This window comes from Pithys albifrons, chromosome 4 (genome assembly GCF_047495875.1).
Source record: "Pithys albifrons albifrons isolate INPA30051 chromosome 4, PitAlb_v1, whole genome shotgun sequence".
NCBI classification, from domain to species: domain Eukaryota; kingdom Metazoa; phylum Chordata; class Aves; order Passeriformes; family Thamnophilidae; genus Pithys; species Pithys albifrons.
The window spans coordinates 77,757,355-77,784,373 of NC_092461.1; the positions used below are offsets into that span (position 1 = coordinate 77,757,355).

At 40.4% G+C, this 27,019-nt stretch overlaps 2 protein-coding genes across 14 annotated transcripts in view; one reads left to right on the forward strand and one right to left on the reverse strand.

Annotated features, from left to right (window-relative positions):
- Positions 1-26,044, reverse strand: part of GREB1L (GREB1 like retinoic acid receptor coactivator) — a 147,524-nt gene extending 121,480 nt beyond the window's left edge. For all 13 annotated transcript variants that reach the window (XM_071554705.1, XM_071554709.1, XM_071554701.1 and 10 more), the window contains exon 1: positions 25,817-26,044. The gene's annotated coding sequence lies outside the window, so the exon portion shown is untranslated. The remainder of the gene's footprint in view (positions 1-25,816) is intronic.
- Positions 24,950-25,702, forward strand: LOC139671436 (uncharacterized). The gene has a single exon (XM_071554262.1). It carries the CDS (start codon positions 24,950-24,952, stop codon positions 25,700-25,702), a length of 753 nt encoding a protein of 250 aa, XP_071410363.1.
- Positions 26,045-27,019: the final 975 nt, after the last annotated feature.

Sequence of the window (27,019 nt, forward strand, 5' to 3'; positions counted from 1 at the left end):
TACATGAGAGTTGTTCTGCAGTTGGATCGACCTTACTGTTTTCTCTTTATTTCTTCCAATTTTAAAACAAACTGCAAATGACCTTCAAGATGTAGGTATGCTAAAGTTGCATGCTCATGGCATAATGATTTTTTTTGCTTTGGTTTCCTTCCCCCCAAAACCCCTTCCAATGACTCTCAACATTTGCCTTTTTTTGTTTGCCCCACACACCATTACAGGCCATTAAGCTAGCATGTTAATAGCGCTCTCCATTACAACCTTGAGACATTGTTTCTGAGCAACAGCCCATTCACAGCATCTATACAAAGCTGATACATTCAGGCACTTTCTAAGATATATACTGAGGTATTTCTGAAAGAGAATATTGTATATTCCCTGTACTACTATCCCAATCCATCATAAGGATGGAAAAGTAGTAGAACAATCTGAATTCAGCTCTGTCCTTCCTCTTCTGTTATTATAGAATGGGAATGACTCTGTTGTAGTGCTTTGCAGTGAGAAGGAAGATACTGCATGTGAGACATAATAAAACATAGCAGACTAGAAACTCTGCATATGGTAGCTGAACACTAACAAACTTCACAAGCAACTCATTCTGAAATTTCGTACAAACTGCTATTGCATATAATTATAACAAGAAAACATGTACTAGGTAATAAGTTTCATTGGAGAAAATTCAGTACTAAGGAGGATTAAACCACCACCATATGAAAACCAGAAAATATGGTGGATTTTTCCTCTCTCTTCTCCTGAAGGCTGGCAAAGATCAGTGAAATTAAACACTGCCCAAAGCAATTGATAAAAGCAGTTTGGCCATTAAAGTCATGTAATCTGGTGACCCAACTGACCTACATTAAGCCCAGGCTAAAGGGCAATGTCATCTTTCTTTTCCTATAGATAGCACGACTTTGCATCTTCAGCACAGATGGAAGGCAACCCCTCTGGCCTTCCGGTTTCCACTGTATCCCTTGCTACAAAACAAAGTTAGCTGCAACCAATCTTTTGTACTTGTTTGACTTCAGAAGTACTTCAGTTTTGTGAAACAGTTGAAAAAAAGCATATTTCCTCCCTTAAGGTTATTCAACCAATATCTATCTAACCAGAGGCTGTAGCACTCCATATACTTACTGATGAAAAAAGATTAATAGGCTAATGTAAATCTTACAAAAATTGTCTATCTAATTATCACTGGATACATTCAGTTTGGATGGTCAGAATGAGATGTTATAATATTTTTTCTATTATCAGAGAAGAGGTTAGTCAATGAATCTATCTAATGGCCTACAGTTTTTGCACCCAAATTTGAGAGCTGCCATGTGAAAAATGGGACATTCCTTAAGAATTTTCTCAAAACTTTAATAATTTACAAAGAACCTTCACAATCCATAGGAATGTTGTTCCACTGATAACATTGGGTCATTCCAATTCTAATCAACATTACTACACTGAAGGTCCAAGACCTTTGCTTGTAGAACAGCAACAGAAGCAACACACTCCAAGCCCAATTTACCACACAGCTATCTTTTATACATTTTACAGAAAAATCAAGCATATAAGTGGCTCAACTAATGGCTTCAGTAAAGATAAATATAATGGAACAGGAAAACTGACTATTAAATTGGAAAATTTGCACTTAATTAGATCAAACAAAAATGAACTTGGTTTTCCTCAGGGTCACAGAATAATTCAGGTAGGGATGAAGGTCAGAAGGTCTCTATTCCAACCTTCTACTAACAGCAGCATCAGCTGTGACAGCAAAACTGGCTGCTCAAGGCCATGCCCAGTCAAGCCTTGAAAACCTCCAAGAATTCAGTCTCTAAAACCCCCCTGGGCAACCCATGTTGATTGTGGTGAAAAGGAAAGCTGCTCCACAGTTTGTTAGACCATAGAGCATCTCATTACAAGGGCTGTGTGTGGAAATTCCACAAAGTCAGTTTATAGGAAAGAAAGAGGATGAGAAAAGAGTAATTTTGTACTGGTTTTGATCCATCCCTCTTTTATGCAGTTATTGAGGAGAATCCCCCCATCTTATTCAATGACTGCTTCTTACAGCAAATGGTGTTCAGCACAGGCTGCTTTAAGAAAATAAAAAGTCATTAAAATCTTGCAGCCTTAAAAGGGTTCTTGAATTATTTCTGTGTTCTGCTCTTCCAGAGAAAACCACTTCATCAAAACCCAAAGAATATTCTTATATTTCATTCCATCTCTGTTCGATGTGGGTTGCAAGACACAACACTGACATTGCAGTAGCTTTCTAGTTGGCCAAAAGACATTTGAAGAGCTGCCAGTGTGCCAGAAACGAAGTTTATAGTTTCATCCTGCAGTGTCTGTGCCTCTTTATTAGCCATCTTTGCCTATGGGAACAAATTTCCAGGGTGCCTGATGGGTCAGAAGAACAGAATTGGTATCTTCTTCAGATTATGGAAATAGCACAGTGTGTTATTAATCTAGAAATCCTATGTCCACTAAAGTATGAGGTTGTTTTCATCCACAAAGAACAAAAGTTATTAGCACACACTAAACATTATGGCAACTAATTCATCTTGTTGGTTCTACCCATACTTTCAGTCTTCAAAATCTTTCAAGAGAACTGCAATATGTAAGAATGCAAACAGCTATGTCAAGTCAAAGTTTAACTTCAATTTGCTTTTAACAGCTAAACTATGTGGGAAAAAACCCAAACAAACACAAAAACAAAACTACCTGTTTTCTCTGGTGCTCAACCACAGCTGCATCTTATTGAGGTAAAAACGCTCTACTCTACTGAAGGATAATGAAAGATGTAAAGGTATGTAATAACTAAATCCTTCTGACTGCTTTTTCAAAATAAAGCAATTGAAGCATTGTCCATTAAAAAAAAAAAAACAAGAACAACAAAACCAACAAACAACAGCTTTTGAACAAAAAACTTAAAGTTGCAAAATTCTGATCTCAAATTCACTGTCAAGGCTGGCACCCTTACTTATGAACTACCCAGTAGAATCTCCTAGAATGCCATCAGTGACCAGCACATTGAAGGGAAGAACATGTACCTAACAACTTGTGAAAGTTTAAGTTTCATATGATTGTATTAACATATTTCATTTTTTCTAAAACAATTATTTTGAAAAGGTTCCTGTTGAATAGATTCCTTTCTTAAGGTTATCATGAAAGAGAAGTTTTCAGAAGTAATTAAAAATGGAATCTAAAAAGCTGACCAAATAGAAAGAAAATCATGCTAAAAAAACCCTAAAGAGGTAGAATTGAAGAAAAACTGCATTGAAAAATACATTTTTGTGCAAGACTTGCTCCTGCTTTTTGTATGGGGGAGCAGAAGGAAGGAGCAAGGTTGGTTTTCATTTGCAAAGTGCAAGGATCCCTTAAGGTCCACACAAATGTGTTTAAATTATATTTGGTTACAGTTGGAACAGCAAAGCATACATAAAGCACCCTGATATCCTTCATGCTCCCTACAGTGGAGACCCCCTCCAGACTCCTCGGAAAGGCTCCACACCTCAGAAATGGGTGGATGTTCATCCCTACTCCAGCAGGGAAAGAAGACACCTATTTACAGAATGGAAAAAATTCTATCGAATGGGTACTACAGCCTCCTGCCACATTAACTTTCAATGATTATTTCAAGATTGTAAAACACCAGTATCATACTTCTATCTTATTTATTTTTAAAAAACAAGTTCTTGTAGACCCTTCTGTATTCAAGTCTGGCCTTGAAATCCTTACACTTTGATGATGGGTTTTTTTCCATCTAAGGAATTTATAAGCTCTTCTAGTAAGCTTACAACATGAGGAATACTAGCAGCTTTGGATCTCAAAAGCTTCACATGGTATAAAGATTCTGTTTTCCTCTCTTGTTCTACAACTTTCAGGATACCGAAATAAAAGAAGCACCCAAAGCGTAATAAGAGGTTTCAACAAGTTTGAAAAGAATCATGAAAACAGAATTAAAAATTTAACAAATAGTTATAATTCCACATGCACAGCATAATTGTTCTGAGTTGCATACGTCATTTCTCTTATGCATTGTACATATTTTTAAGTGAGATGGAAGATGACCTTTTCTTCTGTAATGTCACAGAAGTATACATATTTTCATACATGCATTTACATTCCTTCACTCAGCTTTTTGTGTGTACCAAAACGAATTAAATCTTGTCATAAACAGCTTGTTATAAAGCTAAATGTTGACAGGTATTTTGATGCCAAATGTAACAACGGCAGCTGCAGCACTGTTAAGGAAATGACCTAATCAAATTAAAGGCTTCCCTACAAACACCTAAAAATGATAATTTGTGAGAGATGCGTGTCAAGCACCTTCTGTAATTCGTTGCAGCGAGTAATTCAGTCTGCATTTGGCTTCACCCCTCTGGCGTCAGCCACCCATCTGTCACCTCCCTTTTTCTGGGGTAATCTGTTCTGTACTTATCTGCACAGTAGCCTCCTAAGTCTCGCCTACCTCGAGAAAGTTACCTCATGCTGATATAGGGGGGTAGTGGCAGTCATAACCAACATCGGTAAAGACTTGCCTGGCTAAGCACAAACCACTGTCAGCAGCATCTGCAAAACTGTAATACAATGGCGCTCCTCCAGCTTGTGCTTCCAAAGAAAGTATTTAGGCGCAAATACGTATCAATAAAGCTGTTACATACAACCTACTTTTATAAAAAAGTAATCTAAGGGCATACTCTTAGTCTTGCCTAAAGACAGCATGGACGCTGGTAGTGATTTATTTCAGGAGCACGGAGATCTCACCCACTATGTGGGTTTGTCCAGTAAAGGGCTCTGGAGTATACAGCAACAGACTCATTTCAAGGACACAAAGGGAGAACAGTACCTGCATTTGGACTGGCAAGATTCTTCTCAACTAGAAACATTTCATTTCTGTCAGGCAAGAGGAACTCATTAGATACCATACATCAGCCACGCAGCACAAATTATTGAGACGCAAAGACTTTATTTTCAAGAGTTAACTTTTACATCAATTTTTTAAAAAACAGTTCTCCTAGCACAGATGCCAAAGATGTTTGCTGCAGCAATGCACCAACTTTCAAGAAGCCAGCAGGTACTAAATCAATTTAAATGCCAGATTCTTGGAGATACTTTTACAAGCCTGACCATCTCCTCTATAAACTAGTTTTCCAAGGAAGATGCAAACAAGCGTATTTCTGCTTGAGCCGAATGGATACAGAGGAGTATCAATAAAGTGTGTTTGCCTACAAGAGTTCTGCATGTAGCTAAACTTTGTTAGAAAATGTAATTTTCAATTTTTCCCCAGCTGCTTAATTTTCAAAGCATGATTTCACAGAAACAGTAACACAGCTGACAAGATTCAGGTAACTGTGTCAGATGTCCTACACATAGAGAGGCAATACCCTGATGCACATACGGACTTCAGTTTCTCCACTATTCTGCTGTTGGCAGAGGCCCTAAGTCACATCTGGTACTCTTCACATCTGTATTCAGAGTTCTGTAATGAGCTTGCCTTTAAAAAAAGCATTTTTCCATGCCTAAAATCCCTACACTAAACCGGTGTGACATTTTGTATGGAGCTTCTGATGAGTAGCACTGAAAATTTAAGCAAGAGAAGGTAATTGATTCATTACATCTATTTCTACTATATTTCTTTTTGTATTTTTTGGTCCCCATTTCAAAAGGCATTGTTTAAATTGCCCTAATCTGCAAACAGCAACAATAAGTGTAGCAAATACTTGACAATGAAGATGTAAAGCCTCTAAAAACCTGTTACCTTAGTAACCATGGGAATGCAGGAGAATAAGAATACAAGGAGTGTCAGGACATCATTTTGGATTCCACAGGGCTTGGGTTGAAATACAGTCAGCTTTCATTAGCTTTTTGTTTTTCCCAGTAGGTCCTTGGACTTTGAAACAAAACCTGAATGACAGCTATGAGCAATTCCAGCTCACTGCTGATCAGCCACACCAAACAAAACAGGTCTTTTCACTGTGAACCCCCCTCCTTTGCACCCAACAAGCCTCGAAACAAACATTATTTATGCTGCTGACCCCTCTGGATATCACTAATAAATCGCATTCCAAAAAGTAGAGTAAAACGAAGAGCCACTTTCATGGGGTGAAATAGATAATTCACTTTAAACAAACGTACTGCAAGAAAAATAAAAAGTCAACATATCCTCCCAGGGTATTTCTGTAAACCCACAGTTTATTTACAGAGTATGTTTATTTACAAAGTATGTTAATTCAACACCAAGAAGAATTTAGCTGCTCATTTGAGTAACACTATATTTAGACTTTACTCATGGAGGGAGAAAAGAAAACAAAGAAGATAAAGAATTGAGATCAATTCCCCACCCCCACCAATATCTGTCAGGAATCTTGTGGTCAAGATAGAACAGAACGAAGATCTCCCAACTACTGGCTTTAGCTGGCTTAATTTTAGGTCCATCCCCTTACTCTTTGCTGCTATCTAGTCACTTGGGAAAATGATCTGAAAAAAAGTAATCCAGGCAAAAGCCATTGGAAAAATGAGCAAGAAACTCAACATATTTTTTGCTCAGTAAGAACATTAAAAGAAAAAAAAGAGTAAAAATAATGGCCTACTTGGTCATCATGTGATGACCAAAATCTTGGCTCTAAAACCAAAAAGACGGGAAAATAACACAGTAGTTCAGAGACACTGGCCTTACCCTGCCTTACATTGGGCCACTCCTCTTTCAACTGGTAAGGTACTACTTTTTTATTCACAGAAATTACCTTTGCAGGACACCATTGATCCATGTAAGAGCTACTGTCTCCACATATTTGCAGTCTCCTGCAGTCATTTACACACGTGTAAAAAGCAGTACCAGACAGTGGGAACACTTGTTTTACATGCAATAGTCCAGATTGCCTTTTTTTTTTTCTACACTATGTTACATGAATGTCTGGGTCATATTAAACACAATTAATAAACACCAAAAATCCATCCTCAAAGTGCTGCCCATTGAGCAAAACAGAAGTGCATCTCCAGGCAACTGCAACTTCCAGTTAAATAAAAAATAATACCTAGATTAAATCAAATCAGTTATTATGTATGGAATAATACTTTTTGCATAATCCACTCACATGTTTTGTAGAGATATAAAGGAGTTGTTATTCCCTACTCCTGAATGGGAAATGGGCTCATCTCCACAATGCTGAGCACATCCGCAACAGCAGTGAGCCAGCAGGTTAAAACAGAACATTTTATTCCAATGTATGCAGAAGGAAGGACATCACAGGTTTTGAGACATCAGCTTAGGCCTCAGAAGTCCAACTTTCAGGTCAATCAGCTGCTCCTTTTTTTTTTTTTTGTGACTCAGTTCTTTGAAGCAATGAGGAAAAATAAGCACAATAGCTAAATATTTCTTAGGAGAAAAGGATGTCAAAGGAAATTATAAGCTCGGAGAAATAAAAAAGCTTCCTAACAAATTTATTTAAAATAATGTCTTTAGCATACAAACAATATTCAGAATATTATTAAAAACAGGTATGCATTTGCATATATAGTAAAAAAAGTCTTTACAAGCTTCTCATCTTGCTTCATTTCTTTGAGACTGGTGGTGTACACAGTTCCTGCCTGACCTGGCATAGCCTTCACTGCCAACCTGAGCAGAGTTGCTTTGCTTGCCACCACTTGCAAGGGTGCCACTTGTCCTTGAAAGGAGAGGAAGAAGATTCTCTTCCAGCAGTATCTACACCCAGAAAGACTCTACAGTGAAGAAGCAGAAACTCAGGCAAAGTTAATTTAAAATCAGCTAATTTCACCTAAGTCCCATGAATGTTCTCCCTGAATTCCCACTTCTTTACTACAAAAAAAGAGCACTGCAACTACTAATCAGTCCCATCATCCACAGCTATCATCCAAGAGGCATGTTAGATGACCAGAAAACCACATGGCAGAAGACCATAACTGTTCTCCGGCAACACACTTCCAGATAAAAATAAAAATAAATAAAGCTTCTAGAAGTGGTCTAAATGGGGCAGCTGAGTCAGTAGCCAACTCAACATAAAACAAAGATTAATGGATGAGCACAGCCCAGTATGCCTAAGGCCTGGAGCTCTCCTCAAGGTGAGTGTTTACCTGAGTAATAACTTCTAACCCAGAAGAGGGCTGTGATGGACTATGATGTAGTTGGCCATGTGACTTCAACAAGGACATGTTTTTGTGTTTGGTTTTTTTTCCCCCCAAAGTTAAGTTTCTACTGTGTGGCTTCAGAAGCCATTTGTTGGAAACAAGTGTCTCCCTAAAATCCTTTGCTTTGTGCTTCTTTCCTGGAAAGCCTGTCAGTGGTGCTGACAGCCACACATTCCTAGGAGAAAGGAAGCTTGGCACTTTCAGCTTTGATGCACGTGATTTTGGAGTTCAGGATGTGGGCTGGGGTGGAAAGGGTCACATTGCATCCAAACTCTGTCCTGCAAACCACAAACAGGCCTTTTTAATCACAGGAGAGGAAGATTTCTCAAACTGGTATTAAGGATGGCACTGCTGTCAGTTGGAGGCTGAGTTAGAATTGAAACAGGAACATTGTAACCATGACATAGGTGAGGAGCACACATGAACTCACCCAGTATGGAAAAGCAGTTGATCATGACCCTAACTCTGTGCTACCCTTCCCAAAAGAAAATCCCTGCCCACCACCCTGACACTGAATAGCACTCCTCAGACTCTGTTTGACTGCATTCAGAAGGGAAAAAAAATACATAAATAATTCCATCCTTGCAACAGCAACACGAGAAGGTGAATGCAAGCAGATGCCAGTCCTTTTCCAACTTCCCTTTCTAGAATTCTTGCCCTCCTGTCTGTAATGTAAGCCACAGGTGCTATGCCTTCTGACTGGCAGATCTGTAGATGCTTTTGTCTGGAAACAAAGGACCCATCAGATCTGTTCTAATGGGAGAAGTGCAGTACAACCCAGGCAGAGAAAGCACAAAGATAAGTGCAAGCCTGTGCTCTGACTGCTCTTTCATCTGCACACACCATGGACTCAGCTGCTTACCCTAGATGCTGAAAGAACTGGACTTTTTGTCAGTTCCCTATAACCTGAGCTATACAGCTTAGCAATGCTCTTTTAAGGGGACAGAGAAAACCTGGATCAGAACAATCACTCATCAATTTCTCTATGCCACATACAAAAAAGTGTTCCAAATATCTAGAAAAGGGCTTTCAAGCCCAAAATAAAATTCCCAAGTTCTTAATTCAATTCCCCCCTTCCCTCCCCCAATAACTCGTTCAGTAGGAAGAAACAAAATTTAATCAGTTCTCAAACCAGTTCAGAACAGTTCCTTCACTGCCAAGCTTAAACTCCAAGGCCAACATCAGCCTAGCTGGCACTAGTTCTACAAATGATTTTTTTATCTCAGTGTAGTTTCAAGAAGGACTGAAAATACCCAAAAGATATGCTGATGGTACCTATCACTTTCTACCAAAAGAAGGGCAAAAAGTAGCTCATATGCAAACTCAATTAATTTTACTGAAGTGCTATCTGTACACCTGTCCAGTTTACAAAATTTCCAAACCGACCTCGAAGTAGGATTTCTCTACCTAACAGAGGATGCATGTTTAAAAAGACTTCACAGTATATTTGGCATTACTGGTTTTGGGAAAAAACAATCTACTCAGTACTGATCACTTCCACCCCACTGTGTTACACTGCACTGGATCAAGGAATTCATCCCTCTAAAAATAACTTAGAAATAGATGTTTTTCAAATGGATCAGTTCCTCTGCCAGATCCCAGCATATACCAAACAAATAGCAGCAAAATAGGGGGAAGGGCTAAGGGTGGAATGAGGAAATGGGCAACCAAAAAGAAGGATGCAAGGGCTGATCAACCAGCAAGCCACAGCATTGTCACACAGGCTGGTTCACACGCTTTGATACGAACCTTCCTTATTAAGCCATATCACAGATGCAACTTTCTTTCAGTAGGAGGAAAATCTCACAAGTATCCCTGACCCAACACTCACTAAATATCCATGTTCAGTAGGCACCTTGCCATCAGCTCCAAAAAGAGCTGTAACCTACATACATCCAGGACCATGCTGGAAAGCTGCAGACAACAGCTCTCCTACCTGTGGAAAGCATGTGGGAAAAATAGAAGAAAAAAGGAAATTAACTTCCCTAACACCTTCAAGTCTGTGAAGAGACCTTTGGAAATTACCACCAAATTTCATCTACTGAGTGACAAGTAGGCTAAACTCAAATAAGCAAAGACCTGTAAGATGCAAAGACATTTGTACTGAAGGTCTTTCCTTCTCACCCTTCTCTGTAACATAACAGCATGGAAATACTCCAGGAAAGAGTTTCACTGACTGAAGGAAATAACAATGACTATCATTTTCCTATTGCATTGGGGAACTTCACTTGTTTTTGCAGATATTACCTGTCTCCTTGTGTCACACATGCCTTATAATACCTGGAACTCTGAACTGTTTCTCTGAATGCTGAAATTCAGGGCAGGGAAGAAAATGGTATCAGAATTCTTAATAAATAATTGCAGCTACAGAGGGCACACATATTTGCATGTGCATGCACCTTGTACACTGCATGCATAAAACTATTGTTTTGTGGGAAAACATGGACTTCTGCAACATTAATAAGACAGATTACTTAAAAAATAATCTGAGTTCAAATCTATCCGTCACACTACTACTAAGCAAACATCAGAAGGTACTCAGAGAATGATTTTCTGACAATTAACCAAGAACAATAGCAAATATTCAATTTGCAATTAAGAATCTGTGTCTTGTTTTTACAGAAACAGTGGGGATTTTGTCAATAGTGACTTCAATTAACTTCTGCTCCCCCCCACTGTCAAAAGGCTTAATGGGCCCAAACCCATGGCTGGTTTTCCCCAACAATTTTGGGTTGAATAAACTACTTTTTACATCTTTAAAAATGTTTCATTTACATTTATTACACTTGCCCACTGTACTGCAGGCATTTCCCAAGAGAAAACACAAACCAAAAACAGAAACCAAAATGAAGATAAATAAATCCCACTAAGACCACAGCTAGTAGCCTCAGATAAACCAAACTCCCTTAAAAATTATAAAAAGAAGATTAAAATTAATAGCTCTGTTTTGTGGTTGCCACAAGCCAATCTGCTGATTCAGGGCAATGTCACCAACAGTATTCTTATCTGTAAAGGGTAAGAATCAATTGTTTGACAGAAACAAAGGAGAGCTCAACAGGAAATCAACCAGCTTGGGACAGATGGTCACTGAATCAAGTTTCACCCCTCCCCTCTCCAAAAATAGGCTTAAGAGGCATTTTCTGTTACCAAGCAACAGCCCAAAGGAAGGCATAAATCTTCTCCTACGTGTTACTCCCCTCCTCCCTGACAGACATACATTTCAATCTACTAGGGTGGTATGTTTGTGGTTTTGTTTATCTTCCACATAGCAGGTAGGTGGGTTTATTCTGTGCAATGACAACACGTTTCTGCATGCCCACTAGCCATGGTTTTCTTTTTTTAAGGCAAGGAAGTTAATCGTAACCATGCTATCAGAGCTACCCTGAAGGTTACAGGCTGGGATCCAATGCTAGTTAGAAATCCCTCCATGTTTGGGCAAGGTTGACTGGAGACCTGAGAAATGACTCCCCAAAGAGGGCAATTCCTGATGACTATTTTATATAAAACCAACAGGACCCTCATTACACCCTGACAAGAGAGGTCAACCTTTTTTTTTTTTTTTTTTTTTAGAACTCATCATAAAACCTTGTACCTGCTTTAACCCATAAAAATCCATAAAATTTAATTCTCAAAAAAAGGACCACGGTACCCTTAATACAACACACAGACCAGAAGACTTTCAAACCATTTGAATGTTTGGAGCATTAATTATCTAGTACATCAACCATCCTCAGTGAGCCTTGGGGTATGGGAAAGGTAGGAAAGGATAATCAAAATTCACTGTTCTGGAAGGCCAGGAGAGGAAAGAAGTGTGAAGGGGAATGGAGGGGAGAAAGAGACCCGAGGAGGCTGTTTGCAGAGAGCAGGGAAGAGGGGGAGGGGAGCAGAGCCCGGAGGTGAAGGACAGCGCCTCTGAAATTCAGATTAGCATCCAGAGACTAAACCGGTTTGTTTGACACCCCTCCCCGCCCCCGTCATACAAACTGGAAACAGATCAGAGTCCGTAAAAAGAGATGGAGTTACATGTAGTTATACAATGAGTGATTCACAATAAAATTTTTAAAAATAAGTATTGACAATTATAACCCTCACAAAAATTAAACGAGGGAGAAAAAGTCTCTCACTTAGGCAACAAACTGGGCAATCATCCTTTAAAAGCACAGAGCCTGGATTACCACTGACACATACTTAGACTACTAAAACATATGGCCAATAAAAAAAAAAAAAGAGGGTATGGGGGGAGGGGAAAGCTTGTGACAGCATGTGGTCTGCAAGTGCTTTATTTACTCCCTCCTCAACTCCTGCTTGCTGTAGCCAGCTGAAGACCAACTGCCAGACACAGCCCAGGCTGTTTCCATCGGGTATTTCATACACTACCTTAGCACCGAGGCAGAAACCGCTTAGCACCACTGTGGTGGGTAAACAGAGCCTTGGCCACGGCTGCTTCACTGACCAAGGGCCTTGGACTTTCGAATCCATTTCACCGCAAAGCCACCTCAGTGGAGACACTGCCCCGATGCTCCACACATGGCAAACAGTTCTCACAGGGAAACTGGAGACTGTGATGTTTGAATACAGTTAATTAAAACTAAGTTGATTGAAATTAAACAGAAGGCTTGAGCATAAAAGCAAAATAACTGTTTGTATGTATGCCAAGAATACAGTTTGTTCTTTAAGGTCTACAGCTTACTGACAGAAGCATGAAGCTCAGTAGCCCAAGGGCTGGACCAGGAGACTTGAACTCAGGAGCCTCCAGGCTCAGTCACAGAGCAAATAATTACTGTCATATAGTGCTTTAAAATCTCCCAGGGCAACTACTACCCTTGGTTGAGAATAGGGAAACTGAGGCACATAGAAGCCATGTGCCATCTCTCAGAATTTAAAAGTAAAATAAGATCTTCTGCAGACCCAAGTCCACACTGTAGTAACACCCTGAGCATTTAAATGAAGGCAAATTGTTATTTATGTAAATTCATGGCCAACATCAACATTTTTACAGCTGTTTTTCCTGGCCTCTTCACAACTTAGGAGAGACCTGTAGCTGAAATCCAATTATTTTCTGAAACTAGTCTCTCTGATCGGTCAGGCAGTGATAGTTATCCCAGAGTTATTCAGGAATGGATATACTTGTTTTTCTAACACATTCAGAATTTGACTAAGCAAGACATGGAACTATAATGCTTCTCTAATGCATGTTAGTAATTTCTCTATAACACTAAATGAATTATGGAAAGCAAGGGTGTAAATGGCATGAAATATACCATGACAACAAAAGCCCCATACTCTTTACATGCTAGTACATAGACCATAATCTGGGAGAAAAACCTACATTGTAATTTTGCATAAGCATTAATCATAGCTTTAGAAGAGCTAATTTAGAAGAGGCTTTTTCTCTTACATTCAAATATATGTCCTTTACACCACTCTGCCATGGCAAGAGAGAGATATAACCATGTAAAGGGAAAGAAAGGTTTTTTCCTTTTCCCCTCTTAAGCAAACCATCATGCTTTTCTTCAGTGACCAAAGAAACTTCCTTATTACTTGGACAAAGTGGAATCCCCAGATATAATGTGCATTTTTTGGTTGAAATGTAAAAGGATATAGGTTTATCTCAGATTTCCCTCAATAATTTTATGATTTTATGAAATGAGGTCTGAGGAACCTGCTTTCCAGTATCTTCTCCTTAGAAAAATCACAACAGATTTTCTTTATTTTCTCTAGCTCTCTAACTGTTAGTTTAGAACTCTAGGTCTTCTAACTCAGCCTATTATTGTATTATCTTTAACTTGACTCTTTACCTTGAAGTAAACCATTCTCTAGCAAAATAAAGCATTTATCTGTAAATGATACAAACAAATCCCCGTCTTTTTTTTGCCATGGAACATAATAGCAATTTGCTGTGTTCAGAACATGAGAACATTCCCCACTTATCTCTGGCTTGCACTGGTCAGATATATCAAGCTTCAGATAAAGTTACGAAAACATGTTTTCTCAATAACAAGTACTTCAGTAGTAGCAGAAGCAGGATCCAAACATGAATTGAATAAAAAAATCATAATAGTGCTTCCCCTCATTAAAAGATGAGAATAGGAACAGAACAATAAAGAACAGTGATCATCAGTTAAAACTCTGTTAAGTAAAAATAAGTTTATCTGTAGGAACAGAGAAGGAATTACAGAAGATCAGAGATAGGTAAGCCAGTAATAACTGTAAACAGAACATTGCAAGCCTCATTTTTTGAAGCAAAGAACATCACAATCTGAATATTCTCCTTCATGAGGCTACATGATGACATTGCATTTAACTGTTTACTCACTAGTTTGAAATCAACCTATTTCAAAAGAGGCCATTTCTCTTAAAACTATTCTCTCCTTACGTATTCATAGTTTAGGGCTATTTTTCCTGGCACACATAACGACAATATGGACACAATTTTCACCACTATATTCTCTTATCTCTGTGTGCTGGCTGAAAGAAACAGAGTTATGTGATTTATTCTAGATCAGGAAGACACTGGGGCAACACATAGAATACACCTCATTTTCAACAAACATTTTTAATTAGAAATTTATCAGTTCCTCTCAGCATGAACTGCACTTTGGAACAGGGAACACGGAATTGTTTTAATGAATTCATCCCAAGGCCAGCCTCCTTCCAGGCATATGGCCTCAAATACACTTGTTTCTGTCCTTGGGGCAAAGGAGTAGTTATGAATCATAAAGCAGTTCTGCTTTCTGGCCCTTGTTAACTTGCCAGTCAGCTTCTTCCTAAGATGGAGTTTCCCTAAGAACATTCAATCTGCAGTTGCCAGCTTCTAGTTCTGTACCCCTTGCTGTGTTTTTTACGAAACCTCAATTTCCCACGGTTTATTCAGATAATCATTTGGAGCAGGAAAAGTTATGTTGTCATCTAGTCTCCATTCCTCTCTTCCTAACTAGAATTAAAAGGCACAATCCCCTTCTTTCCACACTTGGCTGTTTTTCCTCTACATATAGAACATGTTGAGTTAGAATGTGGCAACTAGAGCAAAACTACAATCCACACACTGAATCATTGTGTAAGAATCATTATGTCCAGAAATATGAAACATATGGACACACATAAAACTCGGTTATCAGAAAGATGTTCAAGGGCATGTCATTGAGAACTGCAGTTGCCAAACCTCATTAACAAAGTAAGAAGTAGAAGCAACCGATTGAAATGACAAACAAATATCTTCTTTTAATTCATGCTTTATTTTAGTCCAGAAAAAGTTTTTACATTAATAGTACTGGTCTTATTTCAAGTGATGCCTCGGAGGTTTTTCTGATTTTTGATTTTTAATTTTATAGATATTAAAAGTAATTATAGTGAATGTAGATATTAATGTACCAGTATTTCTAGTAGCTTAAGTTCAATGTTTAGACTTATCAACCCCATACCCATATCAATCCCTCGAGATTACATTAGCCGTTTAGTCTTGTTTTCAAGGCAGAAGTGCCAAAAAACATGTTAAGGCCTACACCACAAGACAAACATGGGCAGAGTGACCTCCAAGCCCAGAATGCTGGAAAGCTCCAAGTACTGTGCGTGCTGCGAGGAAGATTAAGATTAGGAAAGAGGAGTCTCAAAACTCCCCCAGACTCAATTCTGGACAGAGTGTGCTGGGGGGGTAATGGGGCAGAACTGAGGGATGGATGAACAGTCATTGAATGGACATGATTATAAAACCCATGAAATCAGTGTTTGGGGCACGCACGTGGATATGTATTCCTGGTCTAGCCTGGGTGCTTATTAAAGCTTCTGCTCTCTTATCTCCTGCTAAAATTGGCTTGGAGTCTTTTTCTCTGCAGTCTTTTCAGGCAACAAAAGTTTCCTTAGAGTAAAATGTTCACTTATGAACATAAATCTAGACAGATTTTAGACAATGCAACAATGTCAATCTATCAGGTATCATTATTACCCTTTGATGTTCAATCTTCCATCCCAGACAGGCCAAACAACCTCTTAGAGTCACTCGAGCTTTGCAGCATTCCTATTAACATGTGCCCAGCAATGCCTCTCTCACCAGACTACTTCTGTGTTGCCATCCCCTAATGTGACAAGACCAGCAGAGAGTAGCCAGCAGCAGAACTCAGTGTCCTCCACTGATGTATGTGACTGGTTCTCCAATCAGCACACATTTCTGGCAAGATACAGAAAGGATATCTGGCACAGAGTGGCAAAATGGCCAAAAAGAAGACAGCGGAAAGCGGGTTACCTAAAGAGTTCATGCTGCCATTAACCTATTCCTTTTGCAGCTTTGTAAAGTCCTTGGGCCAGATGAATTGTATCTTACCAATAGGTAATACTGCCAAGTTTTATGGGTTTTGCACTACCCCACTTTACAACAAACAGTATCACAGAACAATTCAGGTTGGAAGGGACCTCTGAAGGTCAACCATTTCAACTTCACTCTTTGGAAATCCCATGCAAATAACACACTATTCTGATGTATTTTTGTTTGTTTGATCTGCACTGATAGTTTTGACTAATTATCCTGTCAAATGTAAATGTAAGGTTCTCACTGATTCTCAGCTAGACCACAATGAAATAAGAACTAGAGGTCTACTTCTTACAATAGAGTCTGAGGCACAAAAGAGTTTTTCTCAAAGAAAATTAAATGTTTTATCGATGTGAATACTTTATCTGTTTCTCAATATGCAGTTTTTGCAATTTGGACAAACTACTAGGACCTACAAAGCAAAGATCCAGCCGTGTCAAGGTTACCCACTAAGGTTCATGCTGTACTTGTTTATACAGTGAATTAGAATAGAGAACACAAGCTTAACATATCAGTATCATCAGGCATCCGAAGTATCAAAACTATGCAGCATCTGTTGCATACCCCTTTCCTTTTCAGCCCAAAAACCCTGAACTGCATATTATTGAATTCAAAGTTGAGCTCATTTTCAAAGGAAAATTCAATTTAAAAAGCATCTGGAAGAATACTGTCTTTTACCGAAACTAAGCCCAGATCCAATTCTCATTTATTACACTGTTGGGGTAGCATCCTTTAAACATGGTGATCAAAAGCAAATCTGGTTTTTTTGGGTTTTGTTGTTGTTTTTTTTCCTTTCAAACAAACATCAAAGCAACAATGTTAGGATGAATTTTCAGCTGTTCCTCAGGTTATATAGATCTGCCTTTTTCAGCAAGAGGAACTCCAGCAACACACACATGCAACTTCATGAGTTCAACTTGGCAGTTAATCTGTCTGGGCTTAGCACATAATCAGAAATGGATTTACTACAGTGACAGCAAATGGAGTTGAAAACCTACACTGCACTGTGTAGGGGAGTGCTTAACCCCTATCGATGCACAGCCTCCCTCTTTCTATACCAAATCCCCATGAAAACTGCAATCACCCCAAAGCCAAGCTTGACAGAGAGCCAGTCAGCTGTGCTGCAGATGAAACCTGAGCATCCATCTGCACAGTCACTGGGCACAAGGCATCTCTCAATAAAACAAGCAAGCTGGACAGTCAGCAAGCAGACGCAGTACATTATAACTGAGAGCAGCCAGAAGAATGCCTTTTTTCCCCCCTTCCTTCTCTGGCTTTTCTACCACAAGGTCATATCTGTTATTTAAAATTAAAATGGGGAAGTTTTGTGATGGCCTTTGTTTAAGAGCTTCCAAGGCACACTGTCTTGAATAACATTATTAGTGGCATATCTACTATACACTAAGAACTTCTAGTCTGTAAGGGCAAAATGTGAACACAATGTTAGATTTCAGACCAGTACAAACCATCTCAGCTAATCAATCATTAAAGAAAAACAATCCTTCAAAGACTCATTAAGATACTGGACAAGTGTGATATTAGACCCCAGCATTTCTAATTCATGTCCCTTTCTCTTTCATATATATATGTACATGTATGTGTACAAGCACAAACTATACACACTACCCTCTCTAGTTTGTCAAATCTACAGCTTAGAAGACTTCTGGAGGAGGCAACTGACTATGCAATTTCCATGCAGCAGCTAATACAGGCACAGGCACCTAGTAAGAAAGAATAATATCACTAAGTTAATGCTACAAAACAAACAAACAAACAAAAAGCTGTATGTTTAGATGTCCTGTCATTTCATAGAAAAGATTCCTTAGCTCTTGACACAAAAGCTTGCAACAGTTAACATTTTAGTCTTACCACCCTTGAAAAATACTGCTTGCCTTTCAAAACTTCTATAATCATGACTGTAGACTTGGAGGAAAAAGGTGAGATAACAATATTCAAGCCATCTTCTTCCTCCTCAAGAGGCTTGGAAACAGAGTGGTGACTCTCATAATGAAAAAAATTGCAGGAATTAACCTCCAAAATTTGCTGAAACTGCTGCCAAAGAGACTGTGAGGATATGCATACTTTTCACTCTAAACTTCTGCTTTAAATACCCTGTTGAAAGTTCTGTGTGTGTCTGTCCAAGGCATTAAAGTTTTCTTGGATGGCTTTGCCTTTCCCACCCTTCTCTTTAGTTTTTCTTTCGAATCAGTACTCTGTGGGCTGGTCCTGATCTCTTGAGTAATCAACCAAATTTCTTACTGTTCTCACAGCCAGAAGTTTCACTCTAAGATTAAAATTAGGAAGATTAGCAACAATGTCTTAACAATTCATCTATGTAAATAAATACTTGAAAGCATTTTTTACAATAGAAAACCACCATATTCTTAAATGTCACACACAACACGACTGGCAGGAAACTATTTCCCTCTTCTTGATGCAGTGCATTGTAGTTGTAAAAATCAAGACCTAATTCCCACTCTTCTGAAAGGAATCACCTGGTTGCACTAAGAATTTGATTCTATGCAAGTGGTTTAAAGAAATTACAAGATTAAGCTTCCTTTATGAAACAACTGTTCTCAAAGTGGACTGAAAGTGTAAAAGGGCAAAATAATGAAACCACCTAATGCTCCAAAGCAACATAGTATTTGAGACGCTTCCTGACAAGCACAGGGAGATGATCGGTGAGGATCATCTGTAGCAGTAAAAATAGATGGCTTGTTCTCCTGAACAGCACAACGGAGATGCAACCATACACTGTAATACATTACAACCAACATATTATCATCAAGGTCATAGTAAGTAGAGAACTAATAGCAACAAAATATTGTACCAGCAGCAGAAGGACACAAGGCTCAGGACAGGGAATGAAGCACTTGCTTCTCTGCAAAATACCAAACTGACAGTCATCAAGACAAGGTTTTGTCTTTATTCTGTGACATCAGTAGCATGGGTAGGCTACCGTAATGCCTATAAAACTCTACTGTGAATGTCCCCATTTCATCAGCCACTCCAGTGTAAAGAGGTAGTTTCCCAGATTGCTTATAATGCCAGAAGCAGCTGTTTGGATCTGGTCTCCCTTACCACTACAACATCTTTCTGAAGTGGGTATGATGGAGGAAACTCCAAAGAGCTCGGATCTCACTAAACCCAGCATGCTGTGCCACACTTCACCTTTTAAAGAAGTGATCATTCCCTTTTAGGCAACACTAGGAACATTGTGGAGGATCAGGCACACAGCAATTTCCAAGCACTCTACTAATTACTCAATTACTCTTGACTGATAACACAAGGGACCATACAACCTCAAAATATCCAGTCTCACTGAGCATGGCTAGGCATTGGCATTACAACTGCATGTGAACCACCTCTATCTTTTGAAAGAAATAAGAGGGGACAGGGAAGAAAATTCTACCAAATTAAAAGCATAATTCAACTATAAAACTTCCAGACAAATTCTCCTTAGCAAGTTTTCAAGTTGAAGATAGCATTAAAAAGGAAAAGGGGCAGGGCTGAGTCCTAATATCTCTCAAATATGTAGTACGTTAGAGGAAAAAAAATGTTTCTTATGCACATTAATATTTCTTTATGAAGCCAAATGTAAATTTAGTACGGTTCAAGAGAAAAATGTAGTCTTCCAAAGAAGGCTACTGATTTCTCTGAAACTTTTGAGCTGTACACTCTATTCAACAGAGAAATCAGTGCTGCAGAGGGAGGTGCATCAGAATTCAGTGCAAAAGGGTAGGAGTACTAGTAAAATGTTCAACAGCTTAGAACAGTCGGTCATCTAAGTGACAACTTCACACTAGATGTTCCAGGGAAGTCCTATTACTTTTGGTGAGATACACAGGGAAGTCTGCATTTAAAGAAGAAAAAGAACACTATTAATAGAGGTTATTTCAGACCACAGGTAAATTCAGTAACTAACTTCTTCACTTGCCTCAAAGTGCTCTGGTCAGATCATGCCATGGGTCTTGAAAAGAGCTAGTTACAGACAGTGATGCAGATAGGAGACAGAGAACAGAAGGATCTCTGCACAGCATTTTATAAAACCAGTCACTCCAGGCTTGTTCATGGAACCAGTACAACAGATGTCTGGTAATCTCTTAAGTAACAGTATCTTAGGTCTGCCCACACTGTTTTGCTGTTCTTGGCTCCATCAGTTTGAAAAACTACATCAAAATAACCTCTCCAAAACCTTACATGAGGAATATTAATTGAAGGTTTCTATCGGATCTTGTCATAGTGACTCAGGCTGTTCACTACCATCTTACTCTTCCAGTGATTTTATGTCACAACATACAATTCTTCCCATGTTTTATATTTTATGAATATTTTATTAACTAATGCAGTATAACTGCTCAAATTAATCAAAGCAGTAAACAGTAACCTGATTTTCAGATCAGGTATATAGGGTATTTTTTCTTAAACCTCTGAAGTGCCATGGAACTTAAAATATGAACTCAATGAGAATTACACTAAATACACTTTACTGAAAGTAGTAACTTACACAATTCTTTATGGCCTCTCATGTCCCAAAAAAATTTCACACAAGTTGTGACACTACTGTGTGACAGAGCAAGACAAGAAAAGCCAGCTGACCAAGCTTCAGGAGTTACCCAAATCAAACCCCACCATCATCTAGGTCAAAAAAGACCTTTAGAATCATTGAGTCCAACCATTAACCCAGCGCTGCCAAGTCCACAACTAAACCAGGTCCCCAAGTGTCACATCTACATGTGTTTTGATACCTCCAGGAATGTGAATCCACCACTTCCTTGGCAGCCTATTACAATGCTTGACAATCCTTTCCATGGAGAAATTGCCCCCAATATCCAATCTAAACTTCCTCTGGTAAAACTTGAGGCCATTTCCTCTTGTCCTATCACTTGTTACCTGGCAAAAGAGATAGACCTCCATCTCGCTACAACCTCTTTTCAGGTAGTTGTAAGGAATGAGGTGGACCCCCCCGAGCCTCCTTTTCTCCAGGCTAAGCAATCCCATCTCCCTCATCTAGTCTTCATAAGATTTGTGCTCCAGACTCTTCACCAGCTTCATTTCACTTCTCTGAACATGCTCTGGCACCTCCATATCCTTCTTGAAGAGAGAGGGCCAAAACTGAACACAGGATTTGAGGTGTGCTCTCACCAGTGCTGAGTACAGGGGGACAATCACTTCCCTAGTCCTGCTGACCACACTAGTGCTGATCCAAGCCAGGATGTCATTGGCCTTCTTGGCTGCACTGCTGGCTCAGGTTCAGCTGCTGTCAATCAGCATCCCCAGGTCCTTTTCCACTGTGCAGCTTTCCAGCCACTCCATGGGGTTGTTGTGACCCAAGTGCAGGACTCAGCACTTTGACTCATTAAATCTCATACAATTGGCCTTGGCCCATCAATCCAGCCTGTCATTTCTAGAAGAACTCCATACTTCTGTGTGATACTTCCGAGCCAACAACAACAGTGTACAAAATTTGGCTGTAGTGAATAAACACTGTTCCTCCAATATACACTCTTCATTTTTTCTTTTAGATTATAAAAAATTAATTGTTCTATTTAATTGTTAAGAGTCTAATGCTACGGGGTTGTTTACCACTACAAGTACGTTCACAGAACAGCTCCTTGCTTTTGGGCCATCTCCACTACCTACCTGCAAGTTCAAATTCATTAACAGGGACTTCACTAGCCTGGCTTAGAGTTGCAGATAAGCCTTTGCAATGACTCATCAAAACTTTATTTACTAATTCTCCCCTTATTATATAAGGATATTTTCAGAGTTCTTAGAAACAAAGTGGGTTTGGGTTATACAAAACGTAAAATTGGTCCATGAATGTATCTCCACACAGAACACAGCATGAAACAAAATCATCAGATTTGGAATTTTTAAAAAATAAAAGTGAAATTACATTAGGCAAATGTGTTTTGGAAACATTCTTACAAGCAATACTTTTCTCAACACTTTAAGGAATATAATGACAAGACAGGACTTGAGAAAGGTTAATGATTCTTAATTACAACACATTAATTGTAAAAATCTAGCGTTGTTTTATGACTGCCACTGTAAACTGTTCTAGAATATTACAGATATCTTAATTACTTACTATATCTAATGAACTCTCTTTCACAGGAATAATTCTGTAAAAAACATGATTGTCAGAATGTCAAAGCTTATTATTCCTTCATTTGCTGGTCTTCCCAACAGTCCTCCTTCTCACAAATCTGTTTCAGAAGCAAAAGAGAATACATCTTCTGCATTACGTGTGAGAAATGATTATGCAAGAATAGGCAAAACACACATGTCAAAGAGGCTTTCCATCTGACTTATAAAGCCAAAGATCTGAAATGTTTTTTACATGAATGATTTCACAATCCTTTTTTACAAGTCAGGATGTGATGCCTTAATATCATGTCCAAGCTCCATGTTTTGTTAATTATGACCTACCTAGCTAAATGCCCCCCGTAGTTTCAATTAGACATGGTATTCTTCCTCACTTCCCGTCTTGATTATTGTGCACTGTTGCTAAGCACTAGTTAACAGTTGCCACATTCACCCAAAGTTGGCTGTGCTTCAGTGGTCATTCAAAGAATTAAATACAAAACATATGGTACAGAACCACATAAAGCATAAAAGCACTTTTAAAAACCACTCTAAAATGCTTACTATGAAAGGTACTACAAAAATCAGTTACTCCACAGAAAGTAAAATCCTTATGGTCTTATGCCTATTCCAAATTTCCCAGAAACACTGAAAATTAGCAAGAAATGCATTCAATCTTTTTTTTTCAGCTTTCATTAATAAGATTTCCTAGAGTATACTTTTGACATTATGTTAAGTTTAGTTTTACTATGATAAACAGCCCAGCATTCATAATACTACAGGCTTCATGGTACAGAGACCTTTCCAGATTTCCCTTAAAAGATTATTTCATTCTCTATATCCCACAGCATTAATTAGAGTCTCCTAAATTACACTGCAAGTTTTCTTCTGCTTTGTGTCTGCAAAATACTTTGGACATGACTTGTTGAACTGTCAAATATCAATGCCAATACCTATGTGTTTAAGAAGACCTTGAACCAAATGTGCTTTTTAAAATTCTAGACAAACTTTTCACACAGTCAGATCTCCTCTTTTCATCTGTAATGTCCTCATGACATCTTAAGAAACTTCATGTATTTTAATTATCCCAGTAAAAGCTCAGTAATCACGTTGCCTATTGCTGCTTATTTCCTTTAGTATTACATCCTGGGCTTAAAAACTGCCTTACCAAAAAATTCTCACTATTTGTCATTGTTACATTATCTACAGCCAAATCCAACTAATAAAAATTCCTGGTATGTAAACACTGGATTTTATAACTAAATTAATTTTTTTCCATTAAACACCTTAGCCAAAAATTTATTTTGTACAAACACTACTAATAGTAAGCAAAAACATACACAGTATTTGTTATCTGTATTAACAGATGTATAATTAAACCTTCAGGGCTCAGAGCCCAACTGTTTCAACAGGTAAGCACATATTGAACATTATTCATTGACCTTCCAGAGCATTTTGTTGTAAATACTTGAGAATACATGAGAAAAAGTATGCACATGTTCAAAATCTACAAATGCTAAAAATGAGAAGTAACTAAATGTTTCTCAACAGCTCTGAGAGTCATCACAAATCCTTATTCCTTTGCAAAAAGGTACTTAAAAAGTTAATCCAGAAGCTTCATAAATGCTTTTGTCCTATTCACAAGCATGTGCCTCAAGATAATGTTCAATATTTGTAAAGACATTTTTTAATCCCACTAGCACATATGTAATAGGGTTTTTAATCAATATAAGACACACTCTTGTTTCTCTTTAAAGGGCATATCTCATAACAAAACCCAAACTTGAGAGTGCATTACAGTATTTAAAAGTGTGGAAAGCTTTAGCTGTCTTCTTAGAAGTCACATGTATAGCTATACTCACAACTGAAATAGGCGTTTATTTGCTTCACTCTCAGCTAAACCAACAGTAATAAATGTAAATAAATAAAAAAAATCTCCAGTTATTCTTACTCAGGAAATAAGAGACAGCACTTTCTTCTCAACAGCCTTTTATTTCAAACTTTAAAAAAGCTCTTTGTAACAAGGTATCAATGAAGTATGAAGAATATGAAATATTATTTCACTAATACTTAAAATATAATTCTGTGGAAAAGTTGGAAGAGCTACCGTTTCAAAGAAAGACAAATGGAATTATGTAAAAAAGGTCATAACTTCAGGGTATTTAAAGCAAACATGCTGACAAGCAGCAGACATGGGAAATATTTTTTCACCAGCTAACTTAAGAGTCTCCTGCACTTCAAACACATTTGACCATTGATAATTCCTAAATTTCAGAATATGGATAAATATTTACAGGCTTGGGGCCTAAACAAACAGCAACCTTCGGGCCATCCACTGGGCTGGCCAAAATCCTATGGTTTACACAAAGTTTTCATTTTTCGAAGGTTTCTGGAAAGCCCAGGGGAGCGCTGTGAGGGAAGGGCTGGATGCCGGCGGTACCTTCCGGCCCCTGCGTGGATCTGTCAGCCGCCGCGAGGAGCAAGCTGCATCCCGGCCGCTTCCCCCCGCCTCTACGGTTACTTCCCAACAGCAAACAAGCCCTGTCGAGCGGCCGTCACCGCAGTGAAAGCATCCTCGGCGGCCCGCCGGTAACACGGCCCCGGAGGCAGCCGGCTCCCTTCGCGCTGCCGCGTCTCCAGGGGCACCCCCGCCCCCCCATTCCCAGGAAGGGCACCCGGCGCCCTGTCCGCCTCTGCCCTCATCAAAACCATCCTGGCCATTTCCAGAAGTGCCCCCAGACACGCCACCCCCGGCCCGCCCGCGGCCGGCGCTCCGCACGCCGGACGAAGCCTCCCGCGGGCGCGGAAGGCGAGGCGGCCGAGCCCCCTCTGCTGGCGGCCGCGGGCGCGGCAGCGCGGGCCGGGGGAGCCGCTGCCCGGCGGAGCCACCTGCACCCCCCGCGCTGCCCCCGCTTCGCCCGGCTCTGCCGCCCGCCCGCCTGCCCGCAGCGCCTGCTATGCTCCCGCAGCCCCCCGGCCACGGCTCTCCCACCCCCGCCTTGCCCCGTCGGCTCGAGGTCATGTGTCCTCCGGCTCCGGTCCAAAACGCCGGTAACAAAGGGCTGGAGCCCATGCGGGGGTGGGCACCCGCACCTCAGCGGTGACAGGGCGCTGCCCGCCGCGCCGCTGCCCGCCCGCGACCCCGGTGCCGCCGCCCCCGGTGCTGCACTCCGCGGGTGACAACACCGAGCGCGACCTGGAGAGCGGAGCCGCCGCCGCCACCCCACCCGCTACCTTTGTGCCCTCACAGAAACCGGCAAGAAGGCGAAGCAAAGCCCCGCGCCGCTCCCTTACCTTGCTGGGCAGAGAGAGGAAAAGTTGAAGCGGTCTCCTTCTACCCCTCCCTCACTTCTTCTTTTTGTTGGTTTGTTTGTTTTGTTGTTTGGGTTTTTTAATGTAAATATTTTTAAATTTTATTTTTATTTTTTCCCCTTTCCTTGCCCTCACACCGAGCACTGCGCTCAGGCAGTCCCGCCCGGCGCTCTCGGTGCCACCGTCTCCCTCCCTCCCTCCGGGTCTCGGTTTCTCTCTCTCTCTCTCTCGGCGGGAGGAGGGGAGGGGAGGGGAGGGGAGGAGAATGGGGCGGACCCGCAGGTGCCGCCCCTCCTGCTCCGATAGCGGGGAGAGGAGTCGGGGGCGGCGGGGTCGGGCAGCGGGCGGTGGCCGCGGGCGCTCAGGTGCGGGGGTGTCCAGTGGCGGCGGTCCGGGCCGTGCGGGGCTGGCAAGGGAAGGGAGGCGGCTGCGTCGTGCCAGGGACTGAAGGGATGGACCGGGCCCTGGTGTGGACACGAGTTAGTGGAGGAGGCAGGTGGAGAACACGGAGGCTCGGGATGTGGCAGTCGGGGGTAGGTGAGGAAAGAGCGAACTGGGGTGCTTCCACTCCGGGGAGGGAAGGGACGAGGCCCTGCAAGGAGGGGAACCAAACTGGGACGCATCAAAACCCTGTCAGATATCCCGCGTGGCAGCATAAGATGCCATCCATCCACTCTGCCCTGTGAGAGATGGCCCTGGGGTGAGGTCTCGTCAGGACTGTGGGCAGAGGGATCCCCTCACGTTGTGTTTGAATTTAGTTTACAATAGAGCTGGTCAGGGAGTGGTGCAGTTGAAGCTAACGGGGCTCAGCATGCCAGGAGGATGCTGGAGACAAACTGGAGAAGGGCACTCTGTTTATAGTCATGTCCGATATTAAATTGAACGGGGCTCAGAGAAAGGTGGTAAAGATGAGGGGTCCAAGTGTTTTGGAGGGCATGAAAACAGATGGATCTGGAACATCTAGAGCTGTAAATGGAACCCAAGTGTGTGGGGAAGCGGTGGGTTTGGATTCTTTCACTTTTCAAAGCTTGTGTTTCTGGAGAGCCTTTCAAAGAGCCTTTTACATCTTTTGGGACCATAGGGCTCAATCCTATGCCGCATCTTATCTTTCTGCCTCAACAGCTGAGAAAAAAGAAGGGCATAGTGACAAAAAAAGTGGCAGTGTTGTTCATTTGCTTTGACAGG